Source organism: Tarenaya hassleriana, unplaced genomic scaffold (assembly GCF_000463585.1).
Source record: "Tarenaya hassleriana unplaced genomic scaffold, ASM46358v1 Cleome6, whole genome shotgun sequence".
NCBI classification, from domain to species: Eukaryota; Viridiplantae; Streptophyta; class Magnoliopsida; order Brassicales; family Cleomaceae; genus Tarenaya; species Tarenaya hassleriana.
Genome location: NW_010968505.1, coordinates 986,310 through 1,008,554, shown reverse-complemented (window position 1 = coordinate 1,008,554; position 22,245 = coordinate 986,310). Strand labels below are relative to the sequence as shown.

The following is a 22,245-nucleotide window of genomic DNA, read 5'->3' as shown; positions in this document are numbered from 1 at the left end:
AGGAATGCCAATGTATGTACATGAATAAATACACACACACATGTGTAAGTGTGTATATATATACACACACGTGTAAGTGTTTGTGTGTGTGTGTGTATATATATAAAAGAAATACATGCATACGTCCCTATGCGTTTTTGAGAATTTTGATACTCTCTCGGCTTGGATATGTGCGCATAGATTGAGACCTTACATTGAGAGATTGCCTCGTTTTATTTAATTAGATTCTCTGTCCACAAATTTTCTATCGATTTTTGATATATTCGGATGGCATCGATGCATTTTAAGATATATGTATCAAATTAAATATGTTTACTTTGTACGACACAAATCTCTGAAAGCCCCAATGCTTGTTTGGTCTGATTGTTTTTCTTTTTTGGATAATCTAAGAATAATCTCATCTTTTAACCTATACGTATATATATATATATATATGTATGTGTTGTCTATTCTTTCCATAGAACAAAACTCGGTTACATAAGGCATCTGATTATTATATGATATTCTTGCAAGATTTGCTCTCTCTCTCTCTCTCTCTCTCTCTCTCTCTCTCTCTCTCTCTCGTGCTTGTCCTCTTAAAAGCAAAGAAGGAAAGCATCTCATCCTCTAAACACATCTCCCCATTGGCTTTTGCATTTCCTTGCGAGTGTTATTCCTTTTCTTGGCTTGTAATTCAGCACCCCTCGCTCTCTTTTCCTTTTTTTTTTTTTAAATCTTTTTTGTATTCAATATTTTATTATATATTATGATCAAATCATCTTGTGGGCATTTTATCTTTATGAGCAAGAACATGACTAAAGTTTGGAATCTCTCTCCCTTTGCTTCGTCATGTCTTAAAATCAGATGACTCGGATTTCAAAAAATCGAAGTTTTGTCATCTCCAAACTCCATCTTCCATTCTTGTTTCTGGATATATGTATGTATGTTTCAACAGAAACACACACATGAATCTGTCTTTGTTTCCCCTTTCGTAAATGTATCTTCTTGTTCATTATGGGCTTCAATTTATTTAATTAATTTGTTTTTTTCCGCAATATCTGTAACAAGTTCATCGATCCTCTCCCCCATTACAAAACCCTGAATCTACTTTTCCACTGAAACTCTTGTCTGAAAGCTCCCATATTTTTTTTTTGAAACCAAGATTTGTTTATCTCCAAGAGAAGGTTTTCCTTCGAGCGCTTTTTGTTGAAACAATGAGTTCTTCGTCATCATATACAGAATCGAAAGATTCATGGCACCCTGCTGTGACGGCCGACACGACGAGTTCAAGCTACTGGTTCAACTGGAGGGTCTTGATATGCTTCATATGGATGGTCATAGCTATGATTTCGACGGCGTTTCTGATATTCAAATACGAAGGTTTTCGCAAGAAACGCGGCCATGGAGGAGAGAAGGAATGGGGAGGCAATGTCTACGAAGACGAGACTTGGAAGCCATGCCTCCGTGGGATTCACCCTGCCTGGCTTCTCGCTTACCGCTTCGTCGCCTTCTTTGTTCTTCTTGTGATGTTGATCGTCATTGGCCTCGTCGATGGTCCCACCATCTTCTACTACTATACCCAGTAAGTGATCTCCGTTTTCAAAGTGTCTTAGCCAGAAACTCCGTTTTCAAAGTGTTTTCGTGTGCGCGTTATGGCGAAATGAATTTCTCTTTGAACCATTCGGGAGAAAACCATTGATGGGTAAATCGAAGTCTCTGCAGTTTCCGAAGAGAGTTTGGTTCAGAATCTAGAGAGGAAAACAATTTCTGAAAAAAGGGTTTACTTGCCTACCAAGAAACACATTCAATGTAACGGTGATTCTGATGGGTACTGGCTTCTTTCTCTGTTCCCTGCAGGTGGACATTTACTTTGATTACTCTCTACTTCGGGGTATGTTACAATGTTTCAACATCTTCCAAGGAGTATAAAGTAATTATAGTTTGCACCATTTCTGATTTGCCCTAAATGGTTTCTGCAGCTTGGGTCGCTTCTCTCGCTTCACGGTTGTTACCAGTACAACAAAAGAGCAGCTGGTGAACGAGTCGGTAATGTGGAGATAGATTCTGAGCATGGAATAAGATCCAAGAAACCCGATACCCTTCAGGAGATTCATGACAGGAAACCTGCAGGCCTGTGGGGTTACATCTTCCAGATAGTTTTCCAGGTAATGTTAATAAATCGCCCCAATATCAGTGTATACATATACATAATCACAGCGAATTTATCGTGATTCATGGTGATTCGAATGTAGAAAATGAGTAGCCGGGTATAGATAATATTCTTGGGTTTCAACAGATGAATGCAGGTGCAGTTCTCCTCACTGACTGCGTCTTCTGGTTCATCATCGTTCCCTTTCTCGAGATCCATGATTACAGCCTCAATGTTGTAAGTGACTATGAACAAGAAAACACCTGTTTAGTTCCACCGTTATGTTTTTCGCTCAATCACCATCTGATCTTGGCTTTGTTTCTGATGAAGCTGGTGATCAGTATGCACTCTCTCAACGCCATATTCTTGCTAGGTGACACGGCATTGAATTCTCTGGTGCTTGAAACCAAAACATTTTCATCGGGGATCGCTTAACTCTCTCGACATATATCATCGATTCAAATGATTGACGTTTTTCTTTGTGACGCCATTGCAGAGGTTTCCTTGTTTCAGGATTGCTTACTTCTTCCTCTGGACAGTAGCTTATGTCATGTTCCAATGGATTCTTCACTCCTTAGTCCATATCTGGTAACCTTTTCAGGATCAAATTTTGCAGTGATTTCATCCATTGATAGAGAAGGTTTTTTTTTTGCTTATATGTCAATATCTGTTGTTTCTGATAGGTGGCCTTACCCCTTCCTGGATTTAGCATCTCACTATTCTCCGCTCTGGTAAGTCTACATTGCTTACCCGGGAAGGGCAGACGGATGGTATATGAAATCCGAGAAGTAAAACATCGATTCTGAAAACAAATTTCGATAATATTTGTAGTTAAACCGGGTGAAAAGTTTGGATTTTTAAGGTGGTGATGGTAAAACGTGATGTGGGTTTAGGTACTTATCAGTTGCAGTGATGCATTTCCCATGCTACGGAGCATTTGCCTTGTTGGTGAAGCTGAAACACCGGCTTCTTCAGAGATGGTTCTCCGAGTCTTACCAGATTCCGAGGTGACTTGGGTTACAAGCAAACCCCCTTCTTTGGAAGATTTATCACAGATAACGTTTTTGGAAGTACATATCAACAGAACTGTGAAGCAAGAATCTCATATATATATATATATATATATATATGAGATATAATAGTTGTAACTTGTAACTATACAAGCTTTGCTGAAAATATAAAACTATTTATACATATATATACGTGTGGACTGGTTTAAGAAAGATATCATTCATTCATTCACCAGTAGCCGTTTCTATTTAACAAGGAAAATAAGAACATGAAAAGAATGATGATGAACATTTTCATTTTGTAGACCAGATCTTCGATTTCTACATTGAATTGCACCGACGAGGGATATCGAATATGGAAAGTATTACTTTGGGATTATTAATCCCAAGGCCGAGGAGGATGCTAAGATCAGTGATCACGGTTCCGGAGTGGAAATGCAAGCAACAGGGATCTCTTTTCATGGAATTAAAGTATGAGGATGTTTTGCAAATTTATAATACGTGGGGGTGAAAGATGCAATTAACTCAAAGTTAGCTCATTCAGATTCGTTTTAAAGAGAGAGGCGATGAGTTCACAGTTCCACGGAATGGACGCGACTTTTGCTTTTGCAAAGCTGATCCTCCTTTTTCTTTTTTCTTTTTCTGGTAGGTTAAAAAAAAAAATAATGTCCCTCCAGGCTCCACTCACCAGCTTCGAAAAGCTATAAACTTTTATAAATAATTTCAAAATTAATGTAAAAAAATAGAAAGGATAAATATATTGGCGGTCAAAATCAAAATTACATTTGTATTCAAAGTTGCATTGCATACATGAATTACACACAGAAAACTTTTACCAATTGGGTAAATGGTTACAGATATCAGAAAGCACAAAAGGAAAATCATTTATTGCCATACAAAACAAATGAATTGTCTACTAGAGATCATTGCTCGGCAAAGAGGCCATTCGAATGACGGTTTCCTTATCTTTCTTCGTCTTTGAAAACAAGCCTGAGAGGTATCGCATGGGAAGAAGAGAAGCAGAATCCGAATCCGAGCTCTTCTCCTCCGAGCTATGGCTACTCGCCAATGGAGCTCCGCAATGGCAGGTCGAGAGCCTCGTGAAGCACTTCTCGTGGAAAACCGAGCCACACAAAGGGCATTTCTTAACCTCTTCGTCCTGCTGTTCTTTTCATACAGATTTAGGGTCTGCTACAATCAGTGATCTGGATGACAAATACTACTAACGAGGACAATGTGCATACGAAAACCGTAAAAGTAAATTCTTCTGAGATAACCAAAGGAATGGCAAAGAGAAGATTCGGAAGCTGGACTAACCTGAAATGGAAATATCAGAGAAGAAGTGTCATCACAAGCTCGTCGAGCGTTGCAGGGAACCCCTACATCGCAACAAACAAGGCACTGTTCTGTAATATGCTCCCGGATTTTCCTCGAAACGATTTCCACCATCATGGGAAGAGCTGCCAATTGAAAACAAATTCATTTAAATCTCGAACAAGTAGCATCATCAAAGGACAAACATTCGCCAGAAAACAAGATATGTTCGAATGTGCAAGCATGCATATGTGACAGACGCGTTTTTACAGCTTTGTTTGAGAAAAAAATGAAATCTACCTGCAAATGCCCCTTTGGAAAGATCGATTAGATCTTTTAGTGCAAAAAAATCGGTGCTCTCAAGCAGATATCTCCGAGAACCGAGCCCTCTATTGAGTGTCTTGCGGAACGGGCATCGAACATATGGAAGCATAACCGTTATTCTTTTCCGGATAGTCATAACTTGATTGAGTGCTGGGACCTTTGAGAACAGAAACGGATTGACTGCGCTGACACAGAGCATGGGCTGCAGGAAAACAAAAGAAACGATTCGTCAACAGATCTAGCATAAGCTTCGACAAGAAGTAACATTTAAGAGGGTACAAGATGTGATTAAAGCCCTGCAGCATTCAGAAGGTGCAGTGGGAAAATCACTTTATTTCTCAGCAGCTAACAGATAGAATAAACGCTTCTACTCTAGCTAACATCTGGGTAACGACACTAAATCACACCAAAGCTCGCTAAATCTAAAATTTTTACCTGCTCATGTATGGAGTCTAGATATGATTTAGCCAACTGAGAAACCGGATATAGACCAAAATCCCAATGATGTAACACTTTTGCTGGCAGGACGGCTGTCTCATTGGTATGGCAGGAAGAGCAAAACAACTGACCAGTATATTCGCAAAGCCGAGGCTTACCCCATCCAAGAGCCTTCACAAAGTCCCGCACAAGAGTGGCTCCATCATCGAAGTATCTGTGGCATCCAGCACAAATGTGATGCTGAGATTCCAACAACTGCTTTACTGATTTCTGAGACCGAATTTCAACCATGAGTGAGATAGTATTTCCAAATGTTGAACTGGTCCCTGCAAAGCCGTTGATACCAGCAGAGCCTGATGGAGACACCACAGAATCTGGTCCAGACGGACTAGCAAACGTGTCTTGAAGGGACAAAAAACGAAGCAATACATTCGGGGGAGTGGGAAAACGTCTGTACTGGAGAGCTGAATTTAAACAATCTTGAATAAGGACACTCCTTTCAGCAATAACATGGGGAGATGTTCCGAATATTTTCCTGGATTCTCTTTCCACAGAAGCCCAAGGGGGAGGAAGAGTCCAGCCTTGATCAGCGAATAATGATGCCAACCGGCGGTAGAGGGTATAGAAATCACGGTATCTTCTTTCAACTTCCCACTTATCCTTCCCACTCCAAACTCTTATTATGTACACTGTGTACTCCCTCACTCCAACCAATCTCTCACTGAGTGAAACATCTCCCTTTTTCTGCTTTGCCCCAATGACTTCAACACCATTAATCCTAAGTCGCTGGAAAATTATTGGAGATGAATCATCTCCACCAGACGTGGTAGCAGTTTGTCCCCCATCTCTCTCAGGTAGAGAAAGCTGTAATTGGAACATCTTGTCACTCTTAGAGAACATTGCTCCAGAAGATTCACCAGAGTCGAGCAGTATTTCTTCCATATCATGAACAAAATCATCATAGAAGTCATTAAGCTCTGTGTTCTCCTTCTGAAAAATGAGGAACAATATCAAATGAGAAACAGAAAAGCTTCATCTAAATGTGCATGAACCAAAAACTAAATAAAGTGGGAGAGCAAGTAGCATCCATGACGTCTACAGATTATACAAAATAGAACCCTCAGTCCAAATAATTTACATATATGGGGGCAGAATGCAACAGGGCAGCTACTGCTTAGTCAAAATGTCCATCGTTTTGTCAAAGTAGGACCACGACCTAATTGAACCCATTTCAGAACAACATAGAGATGCCTAAAAGTGAAAGTATCCAGAATCCAGATTTCAGAAATAGAGCTTGAGTGCCAAACAGATAACTGGAAAAAGAAATCAAGGAATCATCTTTCCAGAAAAGATCGTGCGTAAACAAAAATTGGCAGCTAGAGAAACAGCGACACAAAGAGTTCTTTAGTTCACCTAGATGACTGACCTTGGGCTGCGGATGAGCAACTTCAAAGGCATTTGCTACAGGATGAGAATCATTGGATAAAGGCTTAAGGTGGTTCCCAGATGCCGAAGATGATTTTGAGGGGTAATCTCCGTATGTAGATGAATTTGGCATTTTACCATAAGCATGCGACTGATGAAGAAGTCCGGAAGAAACATTAGGATCTAAGTGCCAATGAACACCTGAAGCATCTGAATTGTGAGCGGGAAAAGCCACCACATCTTGAGTACCAAAAGGTTCCTGAATGACAGAATCTTTGTCTGCTAACTCATTTGGTATTATCACTAGGACATCATCAGCATCGTTAGATCGAAGATAGTTCATGACAACAGAGGTTTCTCGAGTTTCGTTATAACTGTCTACTAGTGATCCACCTGTTGTAAGTGACTGAGCCAATATTAAGCCGTCTCTTGGCTCTCCACTTTGCTCCCTTTGATTGAAAACAGTAGATACTAGTGATCCACTTGCTGTAGGCGCTAATGTATCTTCAATACTTCCTTTCATGTCATCTGCATCTTGAGCACATTCAGTGTTCACAGGTATGTCTGCTTGATCTTGGCTTCTCCCCGGTTGACTTATAGCAGGGATAGTTGGTAAGGCGGCAGAAAAGGATTTTGATGATGGTCCTTTACTTTCATTACTCTTCTTATCCAGAGTCTGAAAGCTGCAGAATTCGAGGGGATCTTCAGCAGCTTCCATGGCTTCAAGCTCAAAGTCATCCCAGTCATTTGTACCAAAGGCAGTGGATGAATTGATGAGGAACAAATTATTATCCTCAGCTTTCTGCGTCTGTTTATGCTGTAAATTCCATGGAGGATAAGAAATTTTCCCAGAACCACCATCTGAATCACAAATCGAATCATCGTCACTACCAGAATGCTCGTCTTCTCTTCCTCCATCCTGTCCACCTACTCGTGAATCTGATCCGCATAAACACTCCTCAGATCCCTCGCCCACAAAATGATCCACGGAATCTCTTTCAAGCGTACCTTTATCATTTACATCTTCTCGCTTGATGATGGTTTCTTCATTCCCAGTTCTTGTTCCACTCGGTATACCGATTATCTGATTATCACAGCCCTTTACAGTATCCTCAACGGAGAACCTGGTCCTTCGATCACTTGATCGTCCTATCTCCAAATCATAGAGCTTTGAGCTTGGTCCCAAACTAAAATTTTCGAACTCCGTAGCATCCCCAGATGCAAAACCGGCCTTGAAAGACCCGAATTCGGATTCTAGAGAATCGAGAAACGGACCCGTCGAGCTACACATACTCGGAGTTCCCATCAACGAATTCGCACTGCAGTAGCGCTCAAATTCGGATTCGCCACAGGACGAGAAACGTGCAGATGAAGCCGGGGAAGCATCGTCGGAACCGTCCTTGTGCGGGAATTGATCAAGCAGATCCAGGGAAGGAACCCCGGCGGATTCGTCGTGAGTGTCCTCTCCATTGATCATTTGAATCAGAGGGCAATCTATCCAAACGTAAGAATAAACCAAATCCGAATTCAGCGGTAAGACCCAGAGCGAGAGGAATATCAGAATCGGAAGAAGATCAAAATGGAAAACGGACGAGCCCTAGAAAAAAGAGGACGAAAACCCAACTGGCAACAGAGATGCCGATGCGCGAGAAAAGCCTGAGTGTCTCCTCCTCCTCCTCCTCGTCTCTCTCGGCTTCGAGCTTCCTATGTTCGTTAACGAAATTTTCTTGGATTTTCTAGGAAGCCCTTACGTAATGAGCGCACACAAACACAAGGTCATTTCATTACTCGCGAGTCGCGACCACAGTTTTTTTTGGAAAGTGTATATACATACATTCCCAACTAACATTACGAAATGTGGCAAAAAATTTAATGACGTGTCACGCCAAATGTTTTTTTCTTCTAACAGCAAAGGACCGTCATAGTTTCGTAAATTGCTCTCATTTGACACATTTGTTATATTATGATAGAAATGGTTTGGATATTTATTTAAAAATTGTTCCTTTGAATTATACACAACTTTGGAAAAAAAAACTTGGACCCTGAAAGAAAAACTTTTGGGTAATCTTTTGTATCCGTATTAATATTCATTCAATAATACAAGTAGAAACAACGGTTGGAAATATAAACATTAAAATGGTCCATAGAATTTTGGATTTTACACATATGATCTTGACTACTTTGATGGAAATGAGTTTATTATGGTGTTGAAGTTTATGGGTATTTAAGTTTATTATCCTTTCCTTACATTATAAATAATGGACATTTGGTTCATATTTTTATCCATAAAAAATCTATCAAGGTTAGGGTGAAAGGAGAGAAAACAAACAATAAACGATTTACTTTGTTTTTCAAAGTTATTCCACTGCAAAATGGATTAAGGTATAATTTTCTGATATGTATATTAATTTCGAATTGTGTGAATTATGTAAAACCGTATCCAATTCTGGTGGATTTTCATAAAGTTATCGAAAACAATCAGAACAACGGCTCAAATGGTTGGGAAGAGAGCAAAGCTTTATTGATCTTTTCCATTGGCGGTTGTTCACAATCTGCTGCAACTCCTCTGCAGTTTAGGGGTCCCTTGTAATGGTAGCCTGAAGGCAAAACGCTTTGGAGTTACATCTTTCAAAGGTGGCGGCATCCACAACAGTGACGCCGGAGGAAGTGAGAGCGAAACTAAAGTTACCAATAACTCAGCATAACTATCTTACCATGAAGAGGATGATGATGATGACGAAAATAACGTATCTCCAAAGGCGGAAAGCACATCTTTTCAGAAGCTTTTCAAGAAAATGGTTAGCCGCGTTGTGCACTCAATCACCCCCTGAAGAGATTGATGGAGTTTTGAAGAAACAACTTTCTCAAACGGCAAAGTCAGAAACTCAAACAGAGATCCAGAAGATGGGAAGTGCCCAGAATACAAATATAGTTTGGTCCCTGTTGTGGAGTCCAGATGCGACGATCAAAGCTTATTTGATGCTCGGATTGATTCTCCGAGCTTGGATCCCGATTTTCCGAGTTCTTGGGGTCCGTTGGTCAGGTGAGGAAGAAGAAGCTTGCAAAGATCATGAAATGGTTTAGGTTTGTTGGGTTTTGCCCTAATGATTGCAATCTTTTTTTGGTAAGTTGGTAACACATGGTACTCATGCTAGTCGGGTCATTTAGTTATAAGCAAACACAGAAATCAAAATAATACAAAGAATATGAATTTGAGAGTAATACATAACGTTGTCTCAACATATACAAAATTAGATGTTTCACTTTCGGCATGATTAGCCTTTGCCCATAATCCAAAACCCACCTTCTTAGACTTGTTAAAGATACAACAACAGGAAAAATACCGATTCCTGAAAGGGGGAAAACAGTTCAGTATCTGAACATCCTTTTGAGCTTTGATTATTAGATGCCTTCAAGAATCGAACAGAACAGAAAAAAAAAAGAACATACCCATCAGTTTCTGAAACTGGTCGGTAACGTTTCATCAGTGAAGTACTCCTTTCTCACTGTCTCTGATGAGCAGAACTTCACCTTCAAAAAAGAAATCAAAGCAGTCAGTGTTTTATCATTCCATGCCACAACTAGTAGGTGTTGGAAATGGTCGAGCATAAGGTAATTAACATTCCATGCAACGAAACCAAATCAAAGAACCCTTTTCGGCTTACCATTTTAAATGGAAACCGATTACTGTCACAAGAAAATGAACGAGAAGAAAGCGTTGAACTAAACACAGAATGTAGAATAGAATCGAAAGCCAACTATGACAGAGACTTACGAGAGAAGCGTATTTTTTCACCAATGGCTTGATGAACTGCCAAATTGGCTTGAAAACAAATGGGGCATCCACGAAAAGAACTTCATCCAACCGGCTTGGATAGTAACAGTAAAACACATCAAACTGCAAAAAAAGGATGTGAGGAAACATTAGGATATAACTCAAAGGGGTCTTTCAACACAGAATTACAAAATCATTTGCCCATAGGAAATACCAATACCAGAAAAGTCAAGAATTTAAGATCAGCATTCTCGGTACGATATCCACGAAGATCGAGGAGACCAAGTATTTTGTGTTGCCCTTCTGGTAGCTTACTTAAAGCCTTTTCAAGTAAGAATACACATAGCTTTTCGTCCTCAATACGATCCAGCAACTGTAATACCAAATTTCCAAAAGCTCAATCATCATATAACCGAAGAAGTGATCACCCATCACAAGTATTAAGTAAAGGAACATCAACTTGCCCCTGGTGTGTGCTTGGAGGCAACTACAGCAAGTACTGGTCGACCCTTCACGTCTAGAAAATCATGCACATAAGCTTTCCCTGTCTCTGCAGCGATCTTGACAGAGTCTTCAGACAGTTCAGATACATTGAACTCTTGGCGCCATCTCTAAACTCTGGTAAGGATCTCACGGGCGGAGTCGTATCCAGCAGGAAAAAGGTTATGGTGATAGAATTAGGAAGATATGCATTGGAGGATACAATAGCTTTAGAGAGCTTTCCAATGGCTTCCTCGACGGAGAACTTCCTATCCTTCAAAAACCAGAGGATCATTTCCTCATCATCTCTTCCATTTCTGCCCACAGGGAGACTACTATAATCTTTTGCAAGCCTTTCTTTCACTTCAAACACTAGCTGGACGACGAGTCAAAGAACAAGCATCATCAAAAACAGGAAGTTGTGTATATTCTGTAACTCAGATTTCGATTCAGAATATTAGTACTATGTTTCTGAGCTCGCATGTTCATACACGCGGGCGCACACACATATACACATCATGATCGAATTTGCAAACAGGAGAACCTGATGGACTTGAAATACAAGTAAATAACCTTTTGGATCGATCCAAGTATCGCACAGTAGACTTTATTCGGACATTACCAGAAACACTAACAAGCACAAGCACAAGAACACACAACCATACCAGCCTGTAAATGTAATATGTGTTTACGGATGCGAATATCCATGGGAATAACTTGTAGCAAGTTAGCAACGAAGAAAAAGGGGGGGGGGGGCGGGGAACGGGTTTTGGATCGATCCAAGTATCGCACAGTAGACTTTATTCGGACATTACCAGAAACACTAACAAGCACAAGCACAAGAACACACAACCATACCAGCCTGTAAATGTAATATGTGTTTACGGATGCGAATATCCATGGGAATAACTTGTAGCAAGTTAGCAACGAAGAAAAAGGGGGGGGGGGCGGGGAACGGGCGGGGATGCGAAGAAGAACCTTGCGGTGGTCAGAATCGGACAAACAACTCCGGATGGAGAATCTGCAGTTCCGAGATCGATTCCGGCAAAGATTCGTGGAGTCGTTGAAATTAACGGCGGAGACGAGGGTAGACCGAATACGAATCGACATCGCCGGAAAAATATCCGAAGGGCGTTAACAAAGTCTAGATTACGGAGGAGAACTGGAGGCCGCTTGCCCCCATGTGCACGGACGGACCTTACGAATATTTCTGTGCGGAAAAAAAAAAGGAGAGTACGCAAACTATTTCTGGTTCAGATATAGATTAACCACCCTAACCAAACCGGACGAAGAAGGGGATCCCGGTTCGACCGGTCGAACACGCCCGGTTTTGTAAAGCTTTGTGGCGGGCTTAGAAGTTCGATTTCTTAATTGAAAATCTCTCTCGTATGAATCATGAAATGGAGCAGATTAGTGCAGGAGATACAACGAAGAAGACGATGGCTTCTCTGAGACTGACGGTCGAGAAAGAGATCGATGCACAGCGTCAGAGAGCCGAATCCTTCACGGCGTTTCCGTTCAGGAGATCCTTGGATTCGTTAGTGGAACGAGCACAAGCCACCGCTCGGAGCCAAGGTCTGCTAAATCTCCAATTACTTCTTCCTCTTTCGTTTTACTTGAACCCTGAACTGATTTTCGATATTTTCATTTTGGAGTTTGTTGTTGTTTTCGGTTTTGCTTCTCTGAGATTAGGGTTCTGGCAGTGAATGAATTGAGAGTTCGTCGCTGAGATTGTGCTATTAAGCAGGTGATATGAGAAGTTGTCACTGAGATTGTGGTTTTGGATTTGGTTTGTAGTGAAACTTGCAAAGATGAAAGCAGAATTGAGAGAAGCAGAAGGCGAACTCGTTAGAGTTTTGGCAGGTATCAGCTTCACTCCTTCGGCTTTAGATTTGAAGCTTAGAAATGCTTTCAAGTCGTAGATTTTTCCAATGCCAGGAATTCTTCTGGTTTCTGAGCCTTACTATGTCCGGAAGTAGCTGTTTTATGTCTGATTCGAGAATCCTGATAGGTGACTGATCTTTGTAGAGCCAGATAATTTGGTGTTTAAACCCAACATTCTGAGGGAATCTGTATAGCATTCATGGTTCTTTGCATCTTTCTTCTAATGTGGCAAATATATAGGATTGCATCCAATTTTGACATTGTTGGCGCAGCATCATGTACACCTTTCGAAAGCTTCCTTTTTATACTTGTGTGATGTGTAGTGAAGACACGTAAAGAGGCAAGGCAAATGGGGATAAGGGATTCCATATCTGCTGCAAAATCTAGAATCGAAGTGCTTGGAAGAACTTTGCAATCACAGAGGTCTAGGAAGGATGAGTTTCTGGCCATTATCTCCAAACAATTGCAAGGTATTTGTTGCTTGTTTGAATTTTATGAGTGCAAATTAAATATAAGTCTGTGTTTTACATCAGGTATTCGGAATATCTTATGACAGTTAGACATTATGGAACTTTGTGAGTTTGGTGACCTTTTCCTTGGGCCTAGAATTTCGCTTGAACTCATACAAACTTAGAAGTTGTTCATTTCATTTCCTGCAGTACCACTGGTGACAAGTGTGGAGAAGACAGTAATTTTTCCTTTGCGTTTTCGCCTTTGGATGTGATACATGATGGATGTATACGTTGATTTTTTGGTTTCTCGTCCTTTCTTTGTTAACTTATTTGTTTATTCATCTGACGGGACATTCAAAGCCTTGGGAACGTCTAAGGACAATCACGGTAAAAACGTTGAAGATAAAGGTGATATCCAAGAAGCCATCTCGTGGTACAATCGGGTTCTTGGTTTTCATGTTGAAGCAGGATATGGTAATGAAAGACATTTGAGATGGTAACAAGTCTAGTTCTTTTTATTCAAGTTTGACCGTTGATCTTGTTGTTTGGGCCTCTTACAGGAGTTACATTCAAATTCATCAACATTGATGCAAACAATCCAAATCGTGAATACTCGTTCACGATTCACTATGGAAATGACATATACACATGTGAGTAATCTTCTGAAATTTCGGGTCCACGTTTTAATGTTGTTCAAGATTCTTATAACATCTGTTTTCAAACGTTATGTTATATGTCCTTCAGTATTGGATTGCAACCCTCAATTGAATGACATCAAAGAGCTGGTTCAGGAACTGAATGACACCAACGATCTTTTCAGATTTGTTCTCTTGATGAGGGAGAAGTTTCTGAAAGCTACATTATCAGGTAAGGGAAAACAGTTTGATTCTTATATTTCCACTCTAAACGGTAACCAACATAAGGGTTGTTGACAACCCTGTAGAAAACATTTGATGCTAGAGAATCACAATAGTACATAGCAAATTGAGTTAATAACATGAAAGAAATCTTTGCATCTTGTTTGTAGCTTGGAGATATTGCAATTTGCAAGATTTACCTTTGATTGAAGCACATGCAAGTGCGTGTGGTAAAAGGAATGTTGTTTCAAGTTTCCAGATTTTGAAGCTTAACATAAGTTGATGGCCAAAGACTTGCTGCTTTTGTTTATGAGAAAAGTTTATAAACACCAAAGTTCTACGTGACTTCTCAGGGTTGCCGACTCATTCAGAAGATTTGCATCAAGAATCTTCGGTGATATCTATCTCTGCGCCATTGTCATCATTCTCCATTTACACAAGCATGTCTTCACCACAGAGCAAGGAATCTCAGGTTCTTCGTGAAATGAATCGGCACTAATGGTAATTACAGGCTAAGGAATGAAGTTAAAAGAAAACCATATGGAAAACTAATGCCTTCACTTCTGACACGGAAGACTTGACAACACTATGCGTTGTTGGGATTTTCATATGATGCATCTTAATCTTGTAACCACGCCGCCTTCATTGAACTCCCCAAACGATATGATTACAGCTTATGCCTTGTCTTAATATTTTGATGTTCATTTGGGTCTATGTTTGGCTGCCATATGTGATGGCTGAAAATTGAAATAGTTGAGATTCCATAACGAGCCGAGCCAGTATACATATACACGTATACGTGTGTGGGCTATTTATATATCGTTTTTAAAATTATATTATTGTTTGTAATTATTGTACTGTTGTCCCCCTCTCTCATCATCCTCCATTGCCGTTTAATTAATTAGCTAACTACAAATATTCCCTTAACACACACAGACCGCAAATATAAGTGGCACATGTTATCGTTCTTAATCACATGGATTCCATACATCAACATACTTTGAATATGAAAGTTTGCCTTTCATTGATCCCATCTTTGAATCCCCGAATCCATAAAGTTTCAGGGTAAAAAACTTGCCTTTCATTGAAAGGGTACTAAAAGGACATAAAAGTATGACGGTAAATCAATTCATACCCGTGTTTTTTTTTCCTTCAAGGACATAAAAGTATGACGGTAAACATAAGCGGTCGGTGACAGAGCAAGAGTCAACACCTGAAGGAGGAGAAGCCAATGCATAAGCGTGCCGAAAACAAGTGTTGTTTTCTCTCCTCTACAAGAAATCTCGGGAAGACAACACAGCCACATCAAAGAAACAAATAGAAAAAAAAAAAAAAGAAAGAAAGAAATGGCTTTTCAAGTTTCTTCTCAACAGTCAAAGAGGGAGGACGATCAAATTTCTTCTTACTGTGTCCCATATAAGTCCCTTTCCTATGAACATCAGAAGAAATTGTAAGCCCTCGTTTTGTGTTATAGCTCATTCATTATGTCCCAGAATTTTAAATCAGGACGACATTTTTAAGCGCAGATGCAAGCTTATCGCCTTCATTGCTATGGCACGGGGAGAACTGAGCTCGGAGATAGAACAAATTTGACTCTGCAAACATTAGCCACAGACAAGCTAAATAAAAAGAGCAACATCAAGGGTTTAAGAAGCCTTCATCTTCCCGTACTCAACTGCACAGACAATCACTCGGATATGAATCGATTACCATGGCATTTGCTCACGTTGAATCTCTGTATGGTTTCCACATATCAACATAACCCCTCAACTCGGGCATCCGCAGTTTCTTCTTCCACGCATCGAGGTCCTGCAAATCGCCCGTAAGAGCAAGAGAACTATCGTTTCCACTCCCAAGAGTCAGAACAAAGAGCTCATCTCCAAAAACCAAACTCATCGCCTTCAGAGTTTCCTCCATAACCATATCCCCATCTCTCTGTGAATCCTCAGCCTCCACACACCTTCCCCCAACATTCACCATGATTCTCCCGTTCTTCCTCAATTTACTTCTCAGATTCTCCCACACATTCGGATCCTGGAGCTCAGGAATCACGCTGCCTTTGCTAAACAAATCCACAAGAATACCCGAAAACCCCGTTCTCACACTAGCATCCAGGGCATTACCAATGTTGATAAAAAGCCTATCTTTGTACTGCTTTTCGAGCTTAGACAAGCCAAAAAACTTCCTAGCAACGTCAATTACACAAGGGTCAAGTTCCCATCCATGGACAATGGCTTCCGGGTGGAGTTCCAGAATCAAACGAGCCGCAGAACCCGCCCCAAACCCGAGAATGCCGACGGGTCCAGGAGGTATAACCGGAGGCAAGGTTGCGAAAACGTCGAAGTAACTCTCGGTTAGGGTTTTGAAGAGGAAAGAAATGCTGTGGATGTTACCGGGATCGTCGAGGAGGAGAAGGCGAGAGCCGGCGAGCGGGTGAAGGGTTCTTCTGGAAACTTCGAGAACCCTGATGTAGTTGTGTCGAGACTTGAACTTGGCGATGATCTTCACTTCGTCGGCGGGGATTCCGTCGTCATCGTGAGTTTTTGTGTTGCCCCCGCTATGGCTGCGACATTGAAGGTGATGGGTTCGTCGGCGTGAGGGTTGGGATATTACCCGGTAGAACCGGGTCGGGTTTGGTCGGAGACAGAGAGTGGAAGTGGAGAAACCATGGAAATGGCGATGAATGTGAAGTGGCTTTGGGATTATTTGGGGAATAGAAAGAGCAATCAGCCTCTCGCCCATCTCTCTCCACCGAGGAAGATAATTTCCGTAGTGAGTAAATTTCTTATCACTTGCGTTTTGATTACAGAAGGAAAAGGCAAGTTTTGTTTAGGATTACAAGTCATTGGAATTAGGGCTGTTCGTTTTTACCCGAAACTCGGGTTCGCGGATATCCGACTCACGGATATCCGGAATTCGGATATCTGGTTATAAACGAAATCGAATACGAGATAAATGAGATGAAAAATCTGATCTGCAAGTTCGAGTTCGGGTTTCGGAATTAGCGAGACCGATATTCCTGGATATCTAGGTACAATAAAAAAAAAATAAAAATATCCCTGTATTTATAAGTATTTATAAAATATCTAACTAGTTTTATTATATATTTTTACAATTTTGTATGCATTTTAATGTTTGTATTGAATTTCTATTTCTATTGCATAATTTGAACAACTTTTTATGCATTTAAATGTTTGGATTTTGTTATTTTGTGGAAATTTTATGTGTTTAAAATTAATATTTATGTTTGAACAACAAAAATTCACAGATCCAGATATCCGAGTTCAAACATGGATATCTAGACCGTCGGATATCCGACTTTCGCAAGATCGAGATAATCTTTCCAAAGAATCTGCGATCCGAAACCGAAATCAGATACCATAAAACTCCCGGATATCCGTCCGAACCCACCCTAATTTGGAATGATAATTATTTCATTCGTACCATCTTCACAAAGTATATGTAGAGATTAAAGATTCTGATTAATAGTCAACCAAAGTTTCTAACTTTTTTACCTTGGGTTTCATGAGACATGGATTACTCACAAGACAAACCACCAAAAGAACCCTATTTGCATCTTCCTATATTTGGTTGTGTTTACCAATTCACCCTCTGCTCGTCATTTAGCGTTTCTAGTTATCAAACTGTAGGGTTTAAAAACATCAAAAAATCCTTTCTCCCCCAACTAGTTTACATTATAGACATTGTGGGGTCAAGTGTGTATGCGAGTCAATACAAAGGTTCGGTTTTAAGACAGGTGCTTCACCTCTAGTTCGTCCTCGGCCATGGAATACCTAAAACTAAGAGATATCAACACCGTTCCTCACTGTTAAGCTGTCGCATGTTCATGGAGGAACTTGCTTCAAGCTAACTTCCTAAAGATGTTCTTCTTCAACCTCATGAGGATTCAAGTAAAATCAGAATTTGATTAGGTCTAGAAAAGTTTTGTGCGTTTTTTAAAAATTCTAAAATTGATTTATAATTGTGAAGGATTCTTGTTTCAGGTGGACATAGTCATTTCGATATTCGATCTGGGTTCGGATATCGGCCGGTTATCATACTATATTTGATTTGATTCGGTTCGCTTTTGATTTTTATTAAAACAATTAGATTTTCTTTACAAAAAATCGATTTTTCTGGCTTTTTAAAGTATGGTTCATTTTGGTTAGTTTCGAGAAATTCGTTTTTTCTAAAATTAATACCGTTCGAAAATTTAAACGATTAATATAAAAAAATACCGTATTTTTTCGGTACGGTTTGGTTTCGAAAAACCGAAGCGAAAGACCCACCCTTAGTTTCAGGTATCATTTATCGAGGTCGTTTCAGAAAAAGTTTATTAAATTTTATAAAAATTGCACAAAACTAAAATGTAATGTTAGTCGGACCTTAGTGTTGGTTTACTTTAGAACAATTTTGTTATCTAAATGTCAAGAACGAACCGAAATTTGGTATACGTCTACATTTTATATATAAGGGTGAATAATTAGAATTTTGAGTTGATATTTATCGAATTTGGTTTGGTACTTATTAGATTCGAGACTAAATTATTCGTTTTATTAAAAATTGTATAAAATTAAAGTCAAATATTATTAGATTAGGTCCGATCTTATTAAGTTTTTTTTGGATCAAAATAGTGTACAGCTCTAAATTTTTGTTGGTGATGTTTCAAAAGCAGGCAGCTTTTGCGTTAAAAAACGCAGCAAAACAGCGTTTTATTCGGTAAAGCGTCACGTGCGTTTTGGAGTGTCTTTTGCACTCTAAGGTGAACAAGAAGATATATACAAACTCATATGCGAAAAACTTTATAATTCGGTTAATTGTAACATGTTGCCTCAGCTATTTGTCACGCGTAATTAAATGCTAATTAATTATGTTTTTCTTTATTATTCCATTGATTATAACGTGTTGGCTCAGTTGACTTTCAATGTTTTCAAGCGACAAGTTGAATATAGTTTCTTTGAACAATTAATTAAATGTAATGATACATTCGTTCACGTGGAAGATATGTTTTCGAATCTAAATTATTATTATTAGTATTACCGAAACGCTTTTATATAAATTACTTAAAAAGCACCCACCTCCCCCAACGCGATTTCTTTGCATAACGCAACGAAAGACGAATATTCGGAGTTGATATAACTGAATTGACAAAACTACCCCCGTTTATTTTGTTCCCATCATGTAGGTCCCACGATGACGTCACTTATCGCTTATAAATATTGGCACCGCTCCATCTCGTCTCGGTTATTTTCCAAATAGTTCAAAATTTTGAACTAGAAGCTTCGGAAACCCTAAAATGGCGGCTGAAAATGCTACGAACTCCGGCGCCACTATCAAGTTTCTCTGCAGTTACGGCGGAAAAATCCTCCCTCGTTCTATCGACGGTAGGCTCCGTTACGTCGGCGGTCTCACCAGAGTCATCTCTGTCGACCGATCCATCTCCTTCCCAGGTTCGTTCTCTTCTCCGGTCAAATTTCCGTCCATCTGCGTCAGATTTCATCGCATTCCCGGCCGCTCTTATTGGAACTCTTCGACTGGAGCTCTTGACTGCGTCTTCTTGTGATTCCCTGTCATTTCATGTTTGATTTCTGTCAGAGGTTCACTTTTTTGTTCTTCAATTTGCAGAGCTGATGGTGAAACTGGGAGAATTCTGCGGATATTCCGTTGACCTGAAGTGCCAATTACCAAACGGAGATCTCGAGACGCTGATCTCCATCAAGTCCGACGATGATTTGGCTAACATAATCGAGGAGTACAATCGCGTCTTCGGTGGCAAGATCCGAGCAATTTTGTCCCATCCGATATCGCATAAGCATGAATCTCCGCCGTCGAGCAGCAATCGATCTCCGGAATCGCCGTTCTCCGCCGATGCCTCTCCAGCTCCCGGGATGGGGATATTTCTAAATCCTCGGTGTTGTTGGCCACCGGCAGAAATGCCCAGCAGATTCCGGCGAAGATTTGCGGGAACTCATTGTTGCAACTGCAGGCTCCATAGAAACGCTAGGCTGATCTGGCCTTAACGTAGAGTGGAACCCCAAAAACGCCATAGAAGGAATAAGAATTTAATAAAATAAGAAAAATCTGGTTGAATTCTTGTCTTAGGAGTTTCATAATGCGGTTGTAAGAAAAAATTTTAAAAAAAAAATCATCATATTATGGTCGGGAGGGTGATAAACGGAGGGGAATTTTACTCAAATAGCCGAGTTGAGTCGCAACAATTTCTGAGTACACCTAAAAAATAGACAGAATTATCAAATATCGAGTTTACCCCTGTAAAAAATAGAAAAGACCTACAAACCCTTACTGAAACCCGCGTGTGAGGGTTTAACACGTGCGAAATTTTTTTAATTCGAATTAAATGAAAAACTAGTGAAAATGTTTAGTTAAAATCGTAAAAAAGAAAGTTAGGGTTTTTTACCCTTTCAAAATCGAAAACGGCAAAGAGAAGAGAAAGCGAGGGAGGGAAAGTGACTCATGCGAAATCGACAGAAGGAAACGAATCGAGAGTCGAAATCGAAGCGAAATCAGCGGAGTGCCAGCGAAAGCAGGAAGAAAGCGATGAAACTCAGAAAAATCGAGAGCCAGACGAACAAAATGAAGCCATCGTCGTCGAGGGAAGGAGATCGCGGTCGAGGTCGAGGTCGAGTCGGTGCTGGAACCAGAGTGGTGTCGAGGTTTGCCGGCGAGAGAACGCAGACGGAGGCTGAGGCGGAGAATACGGACACGGAGACAGAGCCGGAGCCAGAAAGAACAATGGAGGGAAATGCTTCTCCGAAAACACATGTAAGTAGAAATCTGGGTTTAGGGTTTTCATGTTGGAATTAGATTTAAATCTGGGTTTTTAAAGTCTGGGTTAAAGGGGAGTGTGATGTCGGATAATGCGAAGAGTTGAACAGATTTGGTGAAATCGTGCTCATGTAACTTTTAAATTTTAAGTGTTTTATACGAAGTAGCAATTAAGAAATGATAGTGAAGTAGTGGAATTTGAAACCCGTTTCTGAGAATGTCATGTGTTGTGATGTATGTTTGATGAATCTCGTTGTTTTGTTGCAGATTTGGGATATACCCAAAGCCGAATTCTACTATGAATTGGACGACATGAACAAGATTTCGGTGAAGTTATCGTCAAAGTGTTTCCACATAGAAGCTGTGGAATTTCTCGAGAACCACATCACGGAGGAGGAAAAAAAGTATTTCACCGAATAATCGCAATTCAGACACATATTTCATATGAAGAAGAAACAGTCACTGAAGATGAGTTTAATGGTTGCACTCATCAACCGATCAGTCAAGACCAAGAAAGATGACGAGTTATGGTTCGTGATGAACGGAGTCCCAATTAGGTATTCGCTGTGGGAACACGCTATTCTCTGTGGTTTAAATTGTTCTCCGTTGCCTGAGAATTGGGAGGAAATTGGAGGGTTCGAATTCTACCGTAAATTCTTTGGTCAAGAGAGTTTTGAAAAGGTTATGAAAGCAGAAGTAATGAAGAAGTTTGGAGAATTGGCTGTAGATGACAGAGATGACCGATTGAAGATGGCTTATTTGTTGCTGCTCAGTTATGTCATTGGGCACCAACATTCGGAATACGTGAATCCATTTCTGTTGAAGATTGTCAACAATGTGGATGCATGCGAAAAATTCCCTTGGGGGACGTTCACGTTCAACAATGTTCATGAGTTTGTGGTGAACTATCTGAATAAACATCGGAAGCCGGCTAATCAGTGGAACTTACCAGGGTTTATAATTCCCCTCACGGTAAGGGTTTAGGGTTTACTAAACAAAATAAAGAGTTGTCAAGAAATACTTTATTAATGTTTTGTATTTGTTATAACAGATGTTGCCGTTCGAATGTATTCCCAAGCTTCGTTCAGGCGGATGGTATAGTGAAGTCAGGGTGGAAGGAAATGTGAAACAATCCTGTCCAAGGATGTGCCGACGATGTTTCATTCCGAAAAAGAAGTATGGAATCAGACAAGGTTTGACAAGGATCGGAAGGACGCAGGTCAGTTCCAAAAGAGTAGTAATAGTGTAGTCTGAAAAAATAGTGTTAGGGAAGTTGAAAAACAGTTGTGGTTTTTAGTCGTTTTCTTACTTGAGCATTTAATTTCAGGATATTGCGAGCATTCTAATTCCAGAGGAGGCTGAGAGCCATCTG

General features: G+C 40.1%; 7 protein-coding genes across 18 annotated transcripts in view; 4 read left to right on the top strand and 3 right to left on the bottom strand.

The window, feature by feature from the left end:
• Positions 1-543: 543 nt before the first annotated feature.
• On the top strand, positions 544-3,794 carry LOC104798970. Of its 9 annotated transcripts, XM_010521243.2 has the most exons (10): positions 544-916; positions 1,219-1,561; positions 1,837-1,870; positions 1,959-2,144; positions 2,276-2,365; positions 2,459-2,524; positions 2,642-2,716; positions 2,812-2,916; positions 3,022-3,135; positions 3,449-3,794. In XM_010521243.2, the coding sequence occupies exons 2-10, from the start codon at positions 1,311-1,313 to the stop codon at positions 3,647-3,649; spliced, it is 1,122 nt and encodes a 373-aa protein (XP_010519545.1). In that variant the 5' UTR covers positions 544-916; positions 1,219-1,310; the 3' UTR covers positions 3,650-3,794. The 9 variants fall into 9 exon arrangements, 8 of the variants coding, with proteins under 8 accessions (XP_010519545.1, XP_010519542.1, XP_010519541.1 ...); XM_010521240.2 differs by having other exon boundaries at positions 544-1,561; positions 2,459-2,501; positions 2,625-2,716; XM_010521239.2 differs by having other exon boundaries at positions 544-1,561.
• A 104-nt stretch (positions 3,795-3,898) lies between these two features.
• LOC104798972 lies at positions 3,899-8,418 on the bottom strand. 3 transcript variants are annotated; one of them, XM_010521248.1, is made up of 6 exons: positions 8,264-8,418; positions 6,641-8,133; positions 5,212-6,204; positions 4,753-4,978; positions 4,456-4,598; positions 3,899-4,326 (listed from the first exon to the last, which is right to left on the bottom strand). In XM_010521248.1, the coding sequence occupies exons 2-6, from the start codon at positions 8,114-8,116 to the stop codon at positions 4,024-4,026; spliced, it is 3,141 nt and encodes a 1,046-aa protein (XP_010519550.1). In that variant the 5' UTR covers positions 8,117-8,133; positions 8,264-8,418; the 3' UTR covers positions 3,899-4,023. The 3 variants fall into 3 exon arrangements, with proteins under 3 accessions (XP_010519550.1, XP_010519551.1, XP_010519552.1); XM_010521249.1 differs by having other exon boundaries at positions 3,899-4,305; XM_010521250.2 differs by having other exon boundaries at positions 3,899-4,300; positions 8,264-8,417.
• A 1,398-nt stretch (positions 8,419-9,816) lies between these two features.
• LOC104798969 (CRAL-TRIO domain-containing protein C3H8.02-like) lies at positions 9,817-12,114 on the bottom strand. Its single transcript, XM_010521238.1, has 7 exons — positions 11,873-12,114; positions 11,118-11,270; positions 10,879-11,025; positions 10,635-10,787; positions 10,415-10,537; positions 10,090-10,170; positions 9,817-9,989 (listed from the first exon to the last, which is right to left on the bottom strand). Exons 1-6 carry the CDS (start codon positions 12,002-12,004, stop codon positions 10,093-10,095), a joined length of 786 nt encoding a protein of 261 aa, XP_010519540.1. The 5' UTR covers positions 12,005-12,114; the 3' UTR covers positions 9,817-9,989; positions 10,090-10,092.
• A 165-nt stretch (positions 12,115-12,279) lies between these two features.
• On the top strand, positions 12,280-14,889 carry LOC104798968 (probable kinetochore protein SPC25). Its single transcript, XM_010521236.2, has 7 exons — positions 12,280-12,469; positions 12,692-12,757; positions 13,102-13,248; positions 13,591-13,704; positions 13,791-13,880; positions 13,975-14,097; positions 14,441-14,889. The coding sequence occupies exons 1-7, from the start codon at positions 12,283-12,285 to the stop codon at positions 14,584-14,586; spliced, it is 873 nt and encodes a 290-aa protein (XP_010519538.1). The 5' UTR covers positions 12,280-12,282; the 3' UTR covers positions 14,587-14,889.
• Positions 14,890-15,279: 390 nt separating this feature from the next.
• Positions 15,280-16,888, bottom strand: LOC104798967. The gene is made up of 2 exons (XM_010521235.1): positions 15,798-16,888; positions 15,280-15,682 (listed from the first exon to the last, which is right to left on the bottom strand). Exon 1 carries the CDS (start codon positions 16,827-16,829, stop codon positions 15,810-15,812), a length of 1,020 nt encoding a protein of 339 aa, XP_010519537.1. The 5' UTR covers positions 16,830-16,888; the 3' UTR covers positions 15,280-15,682; positions 15,798-15,809.
• A 2,467-nt stretch (positions 16,889-19,355) lies between these two features.
• Positions 19,356-21,182, top strand: LOC104798966. Of its 2 annotated transcripts, XR_769501.2 has the most exons (3): positions 19,356-19,537; positions 19,713-20,870; positions 21,141-21,182. XR_769501.2 is itself a non-coding variant. In XM_010521234.2 (2 exons), exons 1-2 carry the CDS (start codon positions 19,384-19,386, stop codon positions 20,105-20,107), a joined length of 549 nt encoding a protein of 182 aa, XP_010519536.1. In that variant the 5' UTR covers positions 19,356-19,383; the 3' UTR covers positions 20,108-20,993. The 2 variants fall into 2 exon arrangements, 1 of the variants encoding a protein (XP_010519536.1); XM_010521234.2 differs by lacking the exon at positions 21,141-21,182 and having other exon boundaries at positions 19,713-20,993.
• A 27-nt stretch (positions 21,183-21,209) lies between these two features.
• Positions 21,210-22,245, top strand: part of LOC104799670 — a 2,355-nt gene continuing 1,319 nt past the window's right edge. The window contains exons 1-3 of the mRNA XM_010522311.1: positions 21,210-21,845; positions 21,925-22,092; positions 22,201-22,237. Of these exons, the coding sequence (XP_010520613.1) occupies positions 21,318-21,845; positions 21,925-22,092; positions 22,201-22,237 (733 nt within the window). The 5' untranslated portion in view covers positions 21,210-21,317. The remainder of the gene's footprint in view (positions 21,846-21,924; positions 22,093-22,200; positions 22,238-22,245) is intronic.